At 52.1% G+C, this 19,518-nt stretch overlaps 1 protein-coding gene across 5 annotated transcripts in view; it reads right to left on the reverse strand.

Moving 5' to 3' along the window:
* PDE4A (phosphodiesterase 4A) overlaps positions 1-19,518 on the reverse strand; it is a gene marked incomplete at its 5' end in the record, with an annotated part of 47,558 nt that overhangs the window by 16,345 nt on the left and 11,695 nt on the right. Inside the window, one exon of one of the 5 annotated variants that reach the window (XM_081232138.1) lies at positions 12,676-12,729. The exons of 2 other annotated variants lie outside the window; for them this stretch is intronic. In XM_081232138.1, coding sequence (XP_081088264.1) covers positions 12,676-12,729 — 54 coding nt within the window. Of the gene's footprint in view, positions 1-11,194; positions 11,332-12,675; positions 13,026-19,518 lie in introns of those variants that run through there. 2 more of the 5 variants (XM_081232136.1, XM_081232137.1) reach the window with 2 other exon arrangements.

The following is a 19,518-nucleotide window of genomic DNA, read 5'->3' on the forward strand; positions in this document are numbered from 1 at the left end:
AAGTCGTGGGGTCTTCCTTGGCTCTGTTTTTTCCTTTGCACCTCAAATCAACCAAATTTGTTCAGAATCTGTCCGCTTTGCACCCCTGCCTCGGCCAGCCCCACCTTATCACTTGCCTGGACCAGTACATTCGCCTCTGCCCTGGTCCCCAGCTCCTGTCTTTGCCCCTCAGTCTGCTCTCCTACAGCGGCCAGAGGGAGCCTGTGAACACCTGAGTCAGGTCACATCGCTCCTCTTCTCAGAACCTTCTATGGCTCCCAGCTCACTCAAAGCAAAAGCCGAAGTCCTCGCTGTGCCCACAGACCCTGCCCCACGACCTCCCAGTCTACCCCTCACGTACTCTGCTCCAGCCATAATGGCTGCCTTACTGTTCCTTAACATTCCAGATACATTCCTGCATCAGGGCCTTTGCAACATCCCTTGCCCAGATCTCCACTGGCTCCTCCTTCACTTCCTTCAGGCCCCTTCTCAAATGTTGCCTCCTCAGGAAGGCCTCTCCTGACCAACCCATCTAAAATGTCAACCCCTGCCCTTATATTTCACATTTCCCTTCCTTAAAATAAATACTACTTACCTGACACATTCTATATTTTACTCTTCACTATTTGCCTTCCCTTCTAGAACTAAGCTCTGCAGGGCAAGGGCTTTTGTCTGCTTTGTTCACTACTGTATACTTTAGGCCAAGAACATGGCCTGGCACGCACTGGATGCCCAATAGATGTCTATCGCATGAATCAATGTATGAGTGAATGAATGAATATATGGACTGCCATGCAGAGAATTAAAATGAGGTGGGTAGGGCTTCCCTGGTGGCGCAGTGGTTGAGAGTCCGCCTGCCGATGCAGGGGACACGGGTTCGTGCCCCGGTCCAGGAAGATCCCACATGCCACGGAGCGGCTGGGCCCGTGAGCCACGGCCGCCAAGCCAGCGCGTCCGGATCCTGTGCTCCGCAACGGGAGAGGCCGCAACAGCGAGAGGCCCGTGTACCACAAAAAAAAAAAAAAAAAAAAATGAGGTGGGTGACTGGAGAGGGGATTTTAGCTGATATGGTTGAGACAGGCCTCTCTGAGGAAGTGATATCTCCAGGATATCTTTCAGGAGCAGGTCCTGAAAGATGAGAAGGTGTAGGCCACAGGTCAGGAGGTAGGAGAAAGTACTCCAGGGTGAGGAAACAGCAAGTGCAAAGGCCCGCTGGAAGGATTTGGTTTTTGTTGGAGGACCAAAAAGGAAACTGGTGTGGCTGGAGCAGAAATACAGACAGATGACATAGAGACAGGACACAGCCTGGTGGCACTGGCAAGACAGACCCTCAGGATGAGTCAGGGAAAAGCTGGCTGTGCCACTTCCCGGCTGTGTAACTTGAGGGAAAGATGGAATTTCAGTTTCCTCATCTACAAAATGGGGACAACCACCATCTGCCTCAGGTCAGCCAGGTGACCAGTGTTAATACAGGCAAAACGCTCAGAATGGTGCCTAATAAAGAGCTCAGAAAACATTGGCAACTATAAGTCTATCAGCCCCATATATGTCACTTGGGGAGTGAACTCAGCAAGGCAATCAGTATGAAGATTTGAGGATGAGAGTGGGGAGCTGTGTGCCTGTGACATGCTGTGTGACTTCAAGAAGGTCACTGCCTTCTCTGGTCTGTTACTCTTAAAGTGAGGGGGTTAGTAGACTGGTCAGCCGACTTCAGGCAATGCTCTGGTGGGTACAAGGGGGTAGGGGGAAGAAATAGAACCCTCCCTCCCTTTCTGGTCCTACTACTGAATGTCAGCCTAAGATTTTATTTGAATGTTCCCTATGCCAAGAAATAAACCTGAAATCTCCTAGGCCAGGACAGTGATATCAACTTCCGTACATTGAGCCTTTTTTCCGGGCCAGTCCTGGGGTGAGGGAATGGGGAATGACTTCATTGCCTCCATTTTACAGATGAAGAAACTAGGGTTCAGAGAGGAGAATGACTGGCTCTGCGTCACACAGTAAGGTCATGGTGGGGTCAGAATTCAACCAAAGTCTTGTGATTCCTCAGACCAAAATGTTAACTGCTGCCCTCTGCTGACTTGACCCCCATCAGAGCACATTCCTCCCATTAGAGCAAATGTTTCCAGGGGTCAGGTGGCCAACATAAAAAGCAGAGTGGAGCTGGGGACCCTGACCAACCAGATGTTCCAATTTTAGTAAAGAAACGAGAAATTTTAAATAGTCAAAAATTCCAACTTCTTTTAAAAACAAACTTCAAAAAACGTTTTAAAAACATTGAAAACTGCTCTGCAAAAGACACTGTCAAGAGAATAAAAAGACAAGCTATAGACTGGGAGAAAATATCTGACAAAGGACTTGTAGCCAGCGTACATGATGAACTCTGAAAACTCAATAATAAGAAGACAAATAACTCAGTGAAAAAATGAGCAAAAGTATGGTCAGTTCACTAAAGAAGATATACAGATGGCAAATCAGCACAGGAAACATCACTCCTCCTTAGGGAAATGCAAATTAAAACCATGAATTATCACTTCACACCTACTAGGATGCTAAACAAACAAAAACTGACAACGATATCAAGTGGTGATAAGGATTCAGAGCAACTGGAACTCCCATTCATTGCTGATGGGAATGCAAAGTGGTACAGCCACTCTGGAAGACAGTTGGTCAGTTTCCTATGAAATTAAACACACGCTTATTTTACAAGCCAAAAAATCCACTCCTATATATTTACCCAAGATAAAGAAAAACATACTTCTACTCAAAAACCTGCTGACTGATGTTTATAGCGGTTCTGTTCATAGTCACCAAAAACTACAAACAACCAAATCAAGTGTGCGTCAACTGGTGAATGGATAAACTGTAGCAGATCCATGCCATGGAATACTATTCGGCAATTTCAAAAACACAAACATGAACTACAGATCTTCCTTGACTTATGACAGGGTTATGTCCTGATAAACCCACCATAAATTGAAAATATCGATAGCTGAAAACGCATTTAATACACCTAAACTACCTACATCACAGTGTAGCCTAGCCTATCTGAAACGTGCTCAGAACACTTACATTAGCCTACGGTTGGGCAAAATAATCTAACACAAAGCGTATTTTATAATAAAGTGCCAAATATCTCATGTAATTTATGGAGTACTGTACTGAAACTGAAAAGCCGAGTGGTTGTATGGGTCTAGAACGGTTGTAAGTGTATCAATTGTTTACCCTCATGATTGAGTGGCTGGCTGGGAGCTGCAGCTTGCTGCCGCTGCCCAGGATCACAAGAGAGAATCAGACCACATGTTACTAACCCAGGAAAATATCAAAATTTGAGGTACGGTTTCTACTGAATCCGTATTGCTTTCACATAATTATGAAGTTGAAAAATCATAAGTTGAACTATCATAAGTCGGGGACCATAAGTACTGTGAAAGAATAAATATATATATTTGGTCTCAGCCTTGGTTTCCTGGCACACAGTTCCTAAAACCCTGGAAATCTCCACAGTGATAGGTATCTTTTTGTAAGCTAACGAGATGACTGACTGCTAGGGACTCCTGGACAGCCTCCGGATGGGGGCTGGTTGCCAGGAGAGCCAACCATGTGATTAGAGAGGCTGGACCAGTTCAGGGACCAGGACTGGAGGTTGAGTTAATCACCAGTGGAATGGCCAATGGTTTAGTCAATCGTGACTACATAATGAAGCCACCATCAAAATCCCTGAATGACATGGTTTGGAGAGCTGCTGGGTTGCTGAACATATCAAGGTGCTGGGAAGGTGGCGCACCTGGGGAAGCTCCAAGTCCCTCCCCCAATTCCTTTTTCTATGTATCGCTTCCATCTGGCTGTTCCTGAGTTGTATCTTTTAAAATAAACCAGGAGTGGAATACAAAAAATGAATTTTAAAAAAATTAAAAAAAAAAACAAACAACGCAGCAATCTAGTAAGTAAACTGGTTTCCTGAGTTCTGTGAACCGTTCTAACAAATTATCAAACCAGAGGAGGGGGTTGTAGGTACCTCTGATTTATAGCTGGTCGCCCAAAAGCACAGGTGACACACAGGTGGGGGAGGTCTTGTGGGACTGAGCCTTTAACCTGTGGGATCTGCACCAACTCCAGTTAGTGTCAGAATTGAATTAAACTGTAGTTCACCCAGTTAATGTCCATAGAGTATTGGAGAATGGGTTGGTGTGGGGAAAAAACCAAACACATTTTGTGTCAGAAGTTTTCTGCAAAAGTAGAAAGAAACAGTTTCCTTTTTAACTACTCAAACACAAAATAATTTGGATGACTCTCAAATGAATTTTGCTAAGAGAAAGAAGCCAGTGGTGGGGATTACATGTGTCAAAACTCATACAACTAATAAATGAATTTAGCCAAGTTGCAGGATATAAAATCAACACACAAAAGTCAGTTGCTTTTCTATGCCCTTAACAATGAACAAACCAAAAAGGATATTAAGAAAACAATTCCACTTACCATAGCATCAGAATGATTAAGATACTTAGGAATAAACTTAACCAAGGAGGCAAAACCTCTGTATACTGAAAACTACAAAATGTTGCTGAAAGAAATTAAAAACACGAATAAATGGAAAGACATACCATATTCATGGACTGGAAGACTTAATAATGTCAAGATGTCCATACTACCCAAAGCAATCTACAGATTCAATGCCATCCCTATCAAAATCCCAACAATGGGGCTTCCCTGGTGGCGCAGTGGTTGAGAGTCTGCCTGCCGATGCAGGGGATACGGGTTCGTGCCCCGGTCTGGGAAGATCCCACATGCCGTGGAGCGGCTGGGCCCGTGAGCCACGGCCGCTGAGCTTGCGCGTCTGGAGCATGTGCTCTGCAACAGGAGAGGCCACAACAGTGAGAGGCCCACGTACCGCAAAAAAAAAAAAAAAAAAAAGGTACACATCAAAATCCCAACAATGTTCAGGACTTCCCGGGTGATGCAGTGGTTAGGAATCCACCTGCCAATGCAGGGGACACAGGTTCGATCTCTGGTCCGGGAAGATCCCACATGCCGCAGAGCAACTAAGGCCATGTGCCACAACTACTGAGCCCAAGCGCCACAACTACTGAAGCCCATCCACCTAGAGCCCGTGCTCCACAACGAGAAGCCACCGCAATAAGAAGCCCGCATACCACAATGAAGAGTAGCCCCCACTCGCTGCAACTAAAGAAAGCCCGCATACAGCAACGAAGACCCAATGCAGCCAAAAAATAAATAAATAAATGAAAAAAATAATTTAAAAACCCAACAATGTTCCTTGTAGGAAAAAAAAAATCTATCCTAGCATTCATATGGAATCTCAAGGAAGCTGAAGAGCCAAAACAACCTTGGAAAAGAAGAACAAAGTTGGGGGACTCACACTTCCTGATTTCAAAACTTATTACAAAGCACAGTAATCAAAACAGTGTGGTACTGTATAAGAGAGATGTATAGTCCAATGGAATAGAATAGAGAGCCCAGAAATAAACCCGCACATACATGGGGTCAAATGATTTTCAACAAGGGAGCCAAAACCATTCAATGGAGAAAGGACAGTCTTTTCAACAAATGGTGCTGGGAAAACTGGTTATCCACTTACAAAAGAATGAAGTTGGAACCTTACCTTACGCCATATACAAAAATTAACCCCAACTAGATCAAAGACCTAAGCATAAGGGCTAAAACTATAAAACTCTTAGAAGCTTCATGACATTGGATTTGGCAGTGATTTCTTGGATATGACATCAAAAGTACAGGCAACAGAAGAATAAATTGGAGTTCATCAAAGTTAAAAACCTTTGTGCATCAAAAGACACTACTCAGGGGCTTCCCTAGCGGTGCAGTGGTTAAGAATCTGCCTGCCAATGCAGGGGACACGGGTTAGAGCCCTGGTCTGGGAAGATCCCACATGCCTCAGAGCAACTAAGCCCGTGCGCCACAACTACTGAGCCCGCGTGCCACAACTACTGAAGCCCGCACACCAAGAGCCTGTGCTCCGCAACGAGAAGCCACCGCAATGAGAAGCCCTTGTGCCGCAACGAAGAGTAGCCCCTGCTCACTGCAACTAGAGAAAGCTGGCGTGCAGCAACGAAGACCCAATGCAGCCAAAAAAAAAAAAAAAAAAGAATAAATAAAAATAAATTTTAAAAAAGACACTATTCAGGGAGTGAAAAGGCAATCCACAGAATGGGAGAACATTTTTTAAAATAGTTTTTTTGTTTGCTTGTTTTTGCCTGCACCACGGGGCATGCAGGATCTTAGTTCCCCGACCAGGGATTGAACCTGTGCACCCTGCAGTGGAAGCATGGAGTCTTAACCACTGGACCACCAGGGAAGTCCCGGGAGAACGTTTTTGCAAATCTCATATTTGACAAGGGATTAATGTTCTAGACTATGTAAAGAACTCCTAAAACTCAACAACAACAAAACAAACAACCCAATTAAAAAGTGGGAGGGGGGCTTCCCTGGTGGCGCAGTGGTTGAGAGTCCTCCTGCCGATGCAGGGGACACGGGTTCGTGCCCCAGTCCGGGAAGATCCCACATGCCGCGGAGCGGCTGGGCCCGTGAGCCATGGCTGCTGAGCCTGCACGTCCGGAGCCTGTACTCCACAACGGGAGAGGCCACAACAGTGAGAGGCCCCCGTACCGCAAAAAAAGAAGAAAAAGTGGGAGAGAATTCCCTGGTGATCCAGTGGTTAGAACTCCGTGCTCTCACTGTTGAGGGCCCGGGTTTGATCCCTCGTTGGGGAACTAAGATCCCACAAGCCACGTGCGTGGCAAAAAAAAAAAAAAAAAAAAAAAGTGGGAAAAGCACTTAAACAAACATTTCTTCACAGAAGATATACAGATGGACAATAAACATGAGAAGATGCTCAACACCATTGGTCATTAGGGAAATGCAAATCAAAACCCCAATGAGAGGGACTTCCCTGATGGCATAGTGGTTAAGAATCCGCCTGCCAGTGCAGGGGACACGGGCTCAATCCCTGGTCCGGGAAGGTCCCACATGCCACGTTGCAACTAAGCCCATGTGCCACAACTACTGAGCCTGCGCTCTAGAGCCCGCGAGCCACAACTAGTGAGCCCGCATGCCACAACTACTGAAGTTTATGCACCTAGAACCCATGCTGCACAATAAGAGAAGCCACCGCAATGAGAAGCCCGCGCACTGCAATGAAGAGTAGCCCCCGATCACCACAACTAGAGAAAGCCCGCGCACAGCAACGAAGACCCAACGCAGCCAAATATAACTAAATTTATATTTTTAAAAATCCCAATGAGATACCACTGCATACCCATCAGGATAGCTATTATTTAAAAAAAAAAAGGAAAATAGCAAGTGTTGGGGAGCACGTGGAGGAATTGGAATACTTGTGCGCTGCTGGTGGGAATATAAAATGGTGAAGCCATTGTGGAAAAGAGTTTGGCAGCTCCTCAAAAACTTGAGTACAGAATTACCATGTGATCCAGCAAAGCTACTCCTAAATATATACACCCCAAAGAATTGAATGGCAGGACTCAAACAGATACTTGTACACCAATGTTCATAGCGGCATTATTTACAACAGCCAAAAAGGTAGAAACAACTCAAATGCCCATTAATGGGTGAATAAAGAAAATGTGGTATATATATACAATGAAATATTACTCAGCCTTAAAAAGAAAGGAAATTCTGATGCATGTTTCAACATGAATGAACCTTGAAAACATTACGCTAGATGAAATACGCCAGACACAAAAGGACAAATATTGTACAATTCCACTTACATGAGGTCCCTAGAGGAGTCAAATTCATAGAAACAGAAAGTAGAATAGTGGGTGCCAGGGGCTGAGGGAGTGGGAATGGGGAGTTAGTGTTTAATGGGGACAGAGTTTCAGCTTAGGAAGATGAAAAAATCCTGGAGATGGATGGTGGTGATGGTTGCACAACACTGTGGTTGTACTTAATGACTGAATTGTACACTCAAGTTAAAATGGTAAATTTTATTATGCACATTTTACCACAATTAAAAAAAAACCCTTATGCAATATATACTAAAAAGGCTGAATTTTGGGAATTCCCTGGCAGTCCAGTGGTTAGGACTCTGCGCTTACACTGCCAGGGCCCTGGTTCGATCCCTGGTCGCAGAACTAAGATCCCACAAGCTGCTCAGCGCAGCCAAAAGCAAGGTGAATTTTACTTTAGGTTAATTTTTTAAATTAAATTAAAAACAAAAACAAAAACACACTCAGGGACTTCCCTGGTGGCGCAGTGGTTAAGAATCCGCCTGCCAATGCAGGGAACACGGGTCGAGCCCTGGTCCGGGAAGATACCACATGCCATGGAGCAATTGAGCCCACGCACCACAAGTACTGAGCCTGCGCGCCTAGAGCTTGTGCTCTGCAACAAGAGAAGCCACCACAGTGAGAAGCCCCTGCACTGCAACGAAGAGTAGCCCCCGCTCGCCGCAAGTAGAGGGAAAGCCCGCACGCAGCAACGAGGACCAAATGCAGCCCCCCACCAAAAAAAAACAACACACACTCAGGAATGAAAATACTCTTAGATCATGAGCTTGGGCCTTTGATGATAATGCCCATTTATTAAGCACCTGCTGTGTACTGGGTGCCAGGTTAGATCCTTTAAGTTTATAGTAATAATAATAAGATACTTATTCAGTATCTGCCGTGTGCCTGGCACTAGCAAAGTGCTTTGTACACGTGAACCCAATGAGGTCTCCCACTAACTCTGTGAGTTGGGTTCTGTTAACGTCCTGGGTCAATGAGGAGGCTGAGGTGCAGAAAGGCAGTGAGGGGTTGGTGGCCTTGCTGCCTGCGAACCATGTCCTGTCTCCCAAGGCCCAGCCTGGAGGTTCTGGCTCTGCTGAGTGCCCCTGTGGAGGGGAGAGGAACATAGCTCCATACTGAGGGCCTCAACCCCGCCCCAGGAACTGAAGCCACAGTTCGTTGGGGGAAGGTGAGACCCAAGTCCAGAGGGCGCCCGACTAGCCTTGTGGGCAGATCCTGCAGCCCCAGGGGACTCAGCTCACGTAAGCAGGAGCCCAGAGGCCGGGATGGGAAGAAGAGGCTCCCTGGGGCCCTGCTGTTTGTGCTTCCAGGAGCGAATGTCCCCTGGGCTGTGGAAGGGCAGAGGAGAGAGAATCGGGCCTGTTGAACTGCAGCCTGAGTGTGTGTGTTTGTGTGTGTGTGTGTGTGTGTATGGGGGGGTGGTCCCCTCAGAACAAACCCCAGAGCTGTGGGGACTCACCCCTCCCTGACCTGCCACTGCTCAGGGTGGCCAAAATCAGGCTGGAGGCTGTTCCAGCAATGTCCCAATAGGACCTGAAGCCACAAATCAGAGTCAAGGGCAGCCGACAGGCCCTGACATCACAGCCACACACCCAGACACTTCATCACAAAGGAAACGACTTGCCCAAGACTCCCCTTTGGACAGGCTGACCGCTTAATGGCATTCTCATTTGAAGCTGCTACCTGCCTCCACCCCTCTGGGGCCCCGAGGCCTGCCCACCTGGGCTCCCAGAGCATCAGATTGGGCCTCTGCAGGACTGTGCAGCCTAGGGGCAGATCCAGGCTTCAGAGAGTTCTGCTGCAGGGGCCGATGGGAAAGAAGCAAGCAGGGGAGGGGGGTGGCCAGGAAAGGGGACACATCCCAGTTGGTAAAGATCATAACAATGAAAGTAGCCAACTGATACTGAATGTCACATGCTAGGCACTCTGCTATGCCTGAATGTGTACTAATGCCCCATTTTCCAGAGAAAGAAACTGAGGTACAAACAGGATGAGTAACTTTGCTAGTGGTAAAGCAAGGATTTGAACCAGGGCAGCCGGGCTACAAGGCTGCCCAGTAAATCACTGGGTGTCTGTCTCCCCCAGGCAGGCCTGGCATCTCCCTGGGCTCCCTGCCCCACTCCACCTGACTGCCTTGTAGGAGGTGCCAGGCAGGCTTCATGGAAAGGCCTGGCATTTGCTTTGTGAAGGTCACACGGAGGTTGGGGGCGGGCGCTGGTGTGTGTCTGCCAGGAGGGCGCGTGGTGCCAGGTGACACGGCAGTTTGTAGGTCTGGGTTGCAAGAAGGGTCGGTGTATGTGTGAGTCAGGGTGTGTGTGCACGCTCAGGAGCCCTTGTGTGCATATAGGTGTCTGTGTGTATTTGTACATGTGTGTGTGTGAGTGGGGTCTGGGTGTTGGTGGTGCCTGTGTGAATCTGTGTATCTATGTCTGTGTCTGTGGCCTGTATGACCTTGGGAGAGGGTACCTGTGTGTTGCACACGGGCCCTGACTCCTCAGTGGGTATGAGGTATGAAAGCTCCCGTGTGTGGCCATGTCCAGGTGGGAATCGGGCCTGGGTGTGTGTTGCAGTGACAGTGTTCCTGGGGTCAGCGCAGTGTATGCGAGGCTGTGTGAGACCAGGGTTTCTGTGGTGTTTGTCACCATGGCCATGGGTCACCTGTGGGGTTCTCTTTTTGGCCCTGTCAGCCAGAAGACCCATGCCTAGCACAGTACACACCAGGTGACCTCGATTACCCGGCGTGTGGGTGTGTCTGTGTTTGTGTCCTGTGTAGCTGCACATGTGGAGTGTGTGTATCCATGTGGGAGAGCATGTGCATGTCTGGGTGTCTGAAGGGGTTGGTGCAGGGGAGCAGGTACAAGGCTGGAGCACCCTGAGAACTCTGAGAACCTAAAGACCACTTCTCTGCCTCAGCGCTGTCCAGCTGATTCTAAATACCCACCAGGAGTTCCAGCAGGAACCTCCTCCCCACCCCCACCCCAGCTTGGTTTTCATCCTGGCAGCCCCAGCAAGGAAGAAGGGAGGGTAAGGCTGGAGGCACTGAGCAGAGCAGGGCCGGAGGGACATGGCTTGAGGCCAGTAGCCCGGGAGTGGAGCCCGGGTGATGCGGGACACCCATATTTGCTGTTACGGTGAATGCCAGAAGCCCAGATTTGGGGCACGAAGAGGGTTAAGGGATCCCATCTTGGGTAAGCAGGCAGGGGGCAGGACCCAGCACCCATTCTGGGGGTCACCACCTGCAGGAAGCCCTCAGCAGCATCCAGACAGTTTAGGGCCAGGGAAGGGGGTGAGGCTCCAGACCAGACAGACCCTGTAAACCACTTTGGGGGCTCCCCGCAAGGCAGATTGCTCCCCTACCCCCCCCCCCCACACACACACAGCAGCAAGAGCCCTCCGGTGGCAAAGGAGGGGACTGGCCAGGGGCCACCCACCTGACAGATCTGCCTGGAGGGTACCAACAGGTGTCCTCGTCGCTGAAGGAGAAGTGGACCAGGGACTCAGGGCCCGCGGGCGGCAGTGCCAGGGCAGGGGGCCGGGGTCGGGCCCGGGGTGCTGCATTGGAGCGCATGAGTGCCAAGCACCGTCGGGGCGCGCATGGGGACGGCTGCACGGTGGTGTGGCGCGCACTGCTCTCCAGGCCCTAGGTGTCTGCGGCGCCGCCTCCACCCCCGCCCTCCCGGTGACCACCCCCCCAGGGACGGCCCGGGGCGTTCGGGCGTCCCCCCGTCCGCAGCGCCTGGGCGGGCTCTGCGCCTGCCTCCTCCTGCGGGGGCCCTGCGGAACTCTGCGCATACTTCCCGCCTGCCTCCCTTCCCCCGGGCCTCGGAGGGTGCCCCGGGCTCCGGTTTCCCGGGTTCCGAGCCCTCCCCTGGCCCCGCCTTTTCCACCCCTTCCCTGACGTCGAGCTGGGCCCCCTGGAGGTCTCCGAACGCCGTGCGTCCTGGGGGGGGAAGACTTGCCCGCGGGCGCAGTGCGGGGTCCGGTGACAAAAACCCGGGGGAGGGATGATGGATGCGGGGGAGGTGGAGTTGGGGGCTTGGGGGCAGCGTAACAGAGACAGGAGAGGCAGAGGTGAAGACAGAGACACAGAGAGAAACCGGAGACAGGCACTGATTTCCCCCCACACACACCCTTCCCGACCCCACGCGGGCCTCCCAGGGGCCTCGACCCCTCCTCCTTATCTCTTCCCGCCCCAATCTCGTCCCCAAATCCGGACGCGGGCCCGCGTACTGTCCCTGCAGTGCCCTCTCTCAGCCTGTGTCTCCGGAGTCAGGTTCTAAACAAGTGCACGCGGAGAGTATTGAGGAGAAGGGCAACCAGAGGACCTCTCCGGGCTCCGGAGAAGCCCCCGAAGCCAGCCCGCGCCTACCTCCGGGCCGCCAACCTCCGTTTCCTAGATAAACGGACACTGGAAAGCCAGACCGGATGTGGCCTCCAGGTTCCTCACCCCCAAGCTGCCCGCCCCCGCGGCCCACCCCGGGTCTGGCCAGGAAGGGAACTTCCATTTGCCCTCCTTGCTCGGTGCACGCGGTAATATTCTAGTGCCTCCTGGCAAGGCAACCCCCAGAGGGCAGCGCTGGCCCCATTTCACAGGCCTGTGGACTAAGGATAACACAACTGAACACACGTCCCCACATCACCCTGGATGGCAGGTTGGCTTCACTCCCCCAAAGCCTGACCGCAGCTTCAGGTCTGCACAGGAAGTGGGAGGAACATAGCGTTTATTGAGCGACTACTGCATGCCTTATCAGATGTCTCCACGGCAACCCTGGCGAGCAGACTTGATTTTTATCGCTGCCCTGTGACGGAAGAAAAAAAGTGAGGCTGACAGAGCCAGCTACGAACCACAGACCCTGGCGCGCGCCTGATGGCCAGGGGGGACTCGAACCCACAGCCACCAGCGCGCACTTACCCGGACCACGCCTGGCGACCGAAATCCTGAAAGCCGCGGAGAAGCCGAAGGCGCCTGCGGAAAGTTGGGGACGGGATGGCAAAGAAGACAGGCGAGGAAGGTGGCGAACGTGGGCGGCGGGGCGCGCGCGGGGCCGGGGGCTCGGGCAGGAATGCCTCGTCCTCGGTGGCCGCCGCTGCCGCCGCCGGGAAGACCTCCAGCTGCAGTTCGGGTATGCGGCCCAGGCCGTGCGGCCGTGCCATGGCTTCGGAGCGGGGGGGTGGGGGCCGCAGGGCGGCCCGGCCTCGGCGGGCGCTGGGGAACAGCGCCGCCCGCCCCGCGCGGCCCACGCAGGCCGGCCGCCCTACCCGCGGGCCCACGGGCCCCACCCCTCCTGGCCGCCTCGGCCCTTCCGGCTATGCGCTGGGGCCGCCCCTGGGGCGGGGCGGGCCAGCGGCCCCCACGTGGCCGCGGCGGGGACACCCCACAGTCGCCAGGGGTCCCCCGCAGTCCCTCTGACGTCCTCTACAAACACCCGGAATGCCCCCAGATCTCTGGAGTGCTGACACACACACACACAGCCTCCACGATGTTGAGAGGTACTACAGACCTCAGGGGCAACCCCAGAGTCCCTCAGACTTAGATCTCCACAATCCCAAGGAGTGCCCCTACTATCCCTGAGCTGTCCCCGCACAACCCAGAGGTACCCCCCAAATCCCTGGGTTCCCCCACAAAACCCAAAGGTGCTCTGAGAGGCTCCCACAGACACCGGACACTCTCGCAGCTCCCCAGATGTCCCCTCTTTGTTACTGAAACATGCCCACAGACTCCAGGGGCACCCCAACAATCCCAGGATGCACCCACAAATGCCAGAGGTGCTCTGAGAGTCCACGAGAAACCTCTTCAGATCCCAGGACAACCACTATGCTTCCTCAGATGTCCCCCAAATCCCCTGGGGCAGTCCCACCATCTCTGAGTCAGGCAGAGACCCTCCAAACACCCCAAGAATCCCCCACAGCCACAGAGCATTCCCACAGATCTCCGTGAGGGGCCCCCCAAATCCTAGGGTCCCTTACAGACCTCGGGAAGGCTTCCACAACCCTCAGATCCCCTCCCCTAGTAGCTCCACAGCATTCCTGAGATGCCCCCAGAAGTGCAGAGAACCCAACATTACCTCAGGGGTGCCTTAGGACTCAGAGGATATTCCCATAACCATGGGGATGCCACCAAAATCCTGGGGTGCCCCCCACAGATCCCAGAGGCACAACTAGATTCCTCCACAGTTCTTAAGACAGGCCTACAACCCTAGGCTACCCCCAGAATCCAAGATGTACTCACAATGCTTGGGGCATCCCCAGAATGCACCCCCTACAGGCTCTGAGACATGCCTTATAAGTCTTAGACACCCCTAGAAGCCTGGAGTGTGCTCACAGCCCCTAGACACTCCTAAGAATCCCCCAGTCCTCCCACTCCTTAGCATCTCTGAGGCACCTCTTAGAACTGGGGGCCCCACAGCTCATGAGGTGGCTCCAAGAACCCAACCTCCCCTCGGCACTGACTTCTGTGGAGTCCAGTGGTGGTGACTCTGCATGCCCAGCCACTGTGACTTTCTGGGGGGCATATTATCCCCTCTCACAGATGGGGAAACTGAGACTCAGAGAGATGATTCTTGAATAAAGTCAGCTAGCTGGTTATAATTCCAGAGCCTATCCCTCCTATCTACAGTTCTTTGGGGTTAGGGAAGGGGGAGAAACTGGTTTAAAATAAGAAAATGGGGCAAATCTCTACTTTAAATCTAAATTGCCTCTGTGAATATCTTTCCCTCTCTACCTGTTGGCTCCCATGTCAAGGGGCCCAAAGTTGGATGACCTAGGCTTGAGTCCGGCCTCCGGCACTTCTTATTCATTTGACCTTGACCCAGTCACTTCATTTCACTGAGCCTCAGTTTTCCTACCTGTAAAATGGGTAAAATAACACTACATACCTCATGGATGGACATGTAAAAGGCTCAGAAAAGTGTCTGTACATAGTAAGCGCTCACTGAATGTTAGTTATGTTTCTTTTTTTTTAATTTGCTCCAACCACCAAGCGCTGGGGCAGCTGGTGCTGCTTTGAGGAATTTTGAAGGACTAATTATCAGGACAAGTGGTCCTAGCAGCTGCTAGGGCCTTACCTGAAAACTCCCCAACAACAGCAGCAAGGCTCCTGGCTGGCTGCACCAAAATTTGTTACCAAGTCCAAACTTGTACTGCTTGCCACACGACAGGCCAATAAATTGAGTGCTAAGTTGTTGGGGCAAGGAATAGTGACTTTATTCGGAAAGCCAGCAGACCAAGAAGATGGTGGACTCATGCCCCAAAGAACTATCTGGTTACGATTATTATTATTGGACAAAATATTTATGGAGAGCTTATAATGTGCAAGCTATGCACTAGACAGAGGATACAGATGATGGTGATGATGATAATGATGATATAGCAGCTAACCTTCAGAATGCTTCCTGTGCATTTACCGCCTCTAGCTATGATCTCATTTAATTCTCACAAAATCCCATCAAGTGACATTATTGTCCCATTTTACAGATGGGAAAACTGAGTCTTGGAGAGAAACAATCTGCTCAAGGTCACAGAGCCAATGAGTGGCTGAGCCAGGCTCCAGACCAGTGGTTGTCTCCCTTTATTTCACGATAATCCCCCCGAGTGCCTTTTTAGAAGCTCCCTTCCCCACCCACCCCCAAGTTGCCTCCTCCATGAAATGTTAATGCCATAGATATGCTGTATATCTATTTATGTACTGGGTGTTTATCTGGGCTTTATACATAAAAGTAAGCTTTTTTTCACACCTCCATCCCAAGAACCAAATTTCACCCCGTTGGAGGTGATGTCGCCTTGCTGGGAATGCCGGGCTTCCCAACTTTGGCACCACTGACATTTAGCACCAGATGATCCTTTGTCCTGGGGGGCAGTCCTGTGAGATAGTAGCAGTGGCAGAATCCCTGGCTCCTCCCCACTAGATGCCAGTAGCACCCCCTCAGTCACGATGACTAAAATGTCTCCAGCCATTGCCACATGTTTCCTGGGGGGCAGAATTGCCCCTGGTTGAGAACTGTTGCTCTAAACCCACTAAGACCCATGCCCTGGCCACCGGTACCCCTCAGTCTAGGTACAAACAGAAAGGAAGGGCATTTGTATTTACCTGCCCTCAGGGTTCCCTGCATTGTTTTGCTGATTCCTCACATCAGACTTTGGGAATAGGGTTCATACTAGACCCATTTCAGAGATGGGGAAGCTGAGGCCCAGAGAGGGAAGTGACTTGGTCAGGGTCACTCAGCTTGGAAGGAGCACAGCTCGATTATGAGTTGATTTTTTTTTTTCCGTGACACGTGGCTTGCAGGATCTTAATTCCCCAACCAGGGATTGAACCCCGGCAGTGAGAGCACCGAGTCCTAACCACTGGACCACCAGGGAATTCTCTCAATTACGAGTTGAGTTGTCTGACTTCAGAGACTGGAATTCTGGCCAAAAGGGCCTTCATGGTTCAGTTTCCTTCTGGCCCCCTGAAGTCAGATATAAACTGAGGTCTAAAGCCAGCCCTGACCATGATCTACAAGGCCCTACATGAGCTGCCCCATCACTTCCACGCCCCATTTCCTTCCAGCACCCCTTGCTCACTCTGTCCCAGTCACACTTGCCTCCCTGCTCTTCCTCCAACATATGAGACAGGTTCCCACCTCAGAACCTCCGCACCTGCTATTCCCTCTGCTTGTCAACCTCATCCTTCAGACACCCACATAGCATCTTCTCTCGCTTCATTTAGGTCTCTCCTCAAATGTCACCTCCTCAGAGAGGCATTCCCTGACCTCAAAGTCTCTCTTTTCTTCACATCCCATGCGTCACCATCTAGAATTATTGAATGCTTTTCCTTATTTCTTCCTCACTCTCTAGTCTGAGAACTCCAGGACGGCGGGAACTGGGCCCATTTCAGTCTTCACCACAGCTCGAAGATGCTCAATGTTTTTTGTTTTGTTTTTTATTTTTGGATTTTTTTGGCCGCGATGTAGGGCATGCAGGATCTTAGTTCCCCGACCAGGGATCGAACCCACGCCCCCTGCAGTGGAAACGCCGAGTCTTAACCACTGGACTGCCAGGGAAGTCCCACTTAATCAATGTTTTTGGAATGAATGGCCCTGTTGCAGATGAGGAAACTGAGGCTCAGACAGGTGAATTCCTTTCCCAAGGTCACACAGCAAGTCAAGGGCAAAGGCTGGATTTGGGCTCTTAGGAGTGAAAACAGTGGGCTCAGATGCCCCCCAAAACTCTGCCCTAACCCTGCAGATCTGCAGTTCTCCCAGGCCCAAAGCCCTAGTTTCCTGAAACTCAGAGGAGCTTGCAGTCCATCTGTTAACTGCTGAAAGAGGGGGCACCCTGGCAGCCAGAACCCGGGTTTGTGGTTTGGGGGACGCCCCCTTTCGCTTTGCCGAGGAAGTGCATTTTGAGGAAGTGCAGTTCTCAAAACAACAGCTCCCTGCTGCCCAGTCCCAATGTCGGCTATCTCAGCCTTACCGCAGCCCGGGGGGTGGGCAGATCTTATTCAGCCCGGCTTTACTGATCAGGAAACTGAGACCCAGAGAGGCATGATGCTGGCCCCAGGTCACACAGCGAGTCAGCGGACGGGGCTACAATCTGAATCTCACCCACTGGTCTGGAGTCGAGGAGACCTGGTTTTTAACCCCAATTCTGCCCTTCCTTCCTCGCTGTGTGCCTTTAGGCAAATCACTTGTGTCTCGGTTTCCTCGGCAGGAATGGAAAGCCAAAGATGCCGGGAGTTAAAACGCAGGTTGGTGTTGGGAGGCCCTGGCATGGGCATTGGCTTGGGCAAGCGCGCGCGGAGGCGAGACGGGAACTCCGCGTCCTCAACTTTTCCGCCAAGTTCCTCTCCATCCGCCAGGCGGCCGTCTCCACCACGCTCGGCTGAAGGTGGAGGATGGAGGTAGCGGCCTGGTACCAACCCCGGGTGGGCGAGGACCTCACCCGCAGCCTGCGGTCGGCCGGCCTGGCGCCCGCTGTCCGGGACGCTCAATAAACGTGAAGTAATAATACGGGGCGCCGCGACAGTGACGGCGGCGGCGACTTTGCTCCGGGACGAGAGTTCCGGAGGCAGGTCCGGACTCCGAGCGCACAGTCAGCCTGTGCCTTTCTTGTCACCCGGCAGAGGGCGTGCGGAGGGAGGGGCGCGAGGAGAGACCTACTCCCGATACACACGCAGGGATGTGGGAGCGCCAGGGACTGGGGGAGGCGAAGACCCCAGTGGAGACCACAGGTCAGAGAGAGACCCCAGTCCGGCTGTATCCACCTCCTCCTGGGGCCAGGCAGAGCCTCCCTCGGTGGGGAGAGTCTGGGGGTTCAAAAGGGGTCGGTACGTTGGCCTCGCCCCCCAGTTCAGGCAAGTCTCCCCACCTCACCACCAGAGTCCTTCTCTTCCTCCCGTTCCATCTGCCTTTTGACAGATCGTGGCGGTGCCGTGACTCAGCCCCACAGGGAGCCGGGAGCGCAGGCTCTCACATCCCCAGGTCTGGAGGGGGGTTCAGATGCCATCTCAGATGGGGGGCAGTGCCCTCTCTTTGGAGGTTCCTGTGATTCAAGTCTGGAGGGCTCTCTGGATCCCCTTTCTGGTGGCTGCATGAACTCTACCGTGGATAGCACTGGAACCCCGTGTGTGCACCCTTTCTGGAGAACTGGGCTGGCAGAATGCTCATTCCTAAGGAGTGAGTTCCCATGAGAGGCCTTTCAGTTTCTCCTTCCTCCTTCTGCCTGGGGGTGGGGGGAGGATGCTGGCACCAGTACCCTCCCTCCGGCCACAGCCACTGGAGGCTACGCAGGCCCACAGTGAAACAGAAACCTGAGCCCCTGCGGGGATGTGGTTGAGGTTCCTGTTTTTCCTTCCCACCCTACAGGAGCAGGGTCTATGGAGGCCCCACCTCCTCTCCCAAATTCGGGTCCCTGAGTGACTACCAAGCACTCGCTGTGTGAAGTCCTTTACACACATCCCCAATCTCACAGAACTCTCGAAATGACCCCCACAGGGCAGTGACAACAACAGCCTCACTTTACAGATGGGAAAACTGGGGCTCAGAGAGGGCAAGACACTTGTGCCAGGACACACAGGCATCAGATGGGACCTGTGTCGGAATCTCAGCTCTGCCATTTCCTGGTTGTGTGAACTCGGGTAAGAAGGAGAAGGGGGGGACATCACTGGCGGTCCAGTGGTTAAGACACCACACTTCCACTGCAGGGAGCGCGGTTCAATCCTTGGTTAAGGGGAACTAAGATCCTGCATGCCATGTGGCACGGCCAAAAAAAAAAAAAAAAAAAAAAGGAGAAGGGGCTTTGCCCCTCTGGGCCTCAGTTTACCTCACAGGTCACTAGGGATGAAGATGTGTGGAAAAGTCCCTGGCATGGAGCCCAAGAGTGAGCCATTATGAGATGGATCTCACTAAGATAATGATGATGATTGTCACTCAGCCACTGTCCCCAGAGAGTCAGCACCACAGAGACCAGGGTAGGGGGAGTCCCTGGGGCCTAAAAAGGGACTAATGCCCAGTTCCTATTGGACCCCGCACCCCATTGGGTCTCTCAGGACAGTGACCTGCGCCAGTTTGGCGCACTGCCCCTGGTCTTGGCATTTCCTGTTGATTCCAGCTTTGTTTTCCTTCAGCCTCTCTCCAGTTCCCTGTGGGAAACAGCAGGCTGTGGGTGCTGGATCCATGACACTTGCTTCCTGGGGGTGGGCAGGGGTGCTGGAGTGCCCCGAATGGAGGTGGGTGGGTGACCTGGAGGCTGTGGTGCCTGCTGGAGATCCCCAGAG

This window comes from Mesoplodon bidens, assembly GCF_964165515.1.
Source record: "Mesoplodon bidens genome assembly, chromosome: 4".
Classification (NCBI taxonomy): domain Eukaryota; kingdom Metazoa; phylum Chordata; class Mammalia; order Artiodactyla; family Ziphiidae; genus Mesoplodon; species Mesoplodon bidens.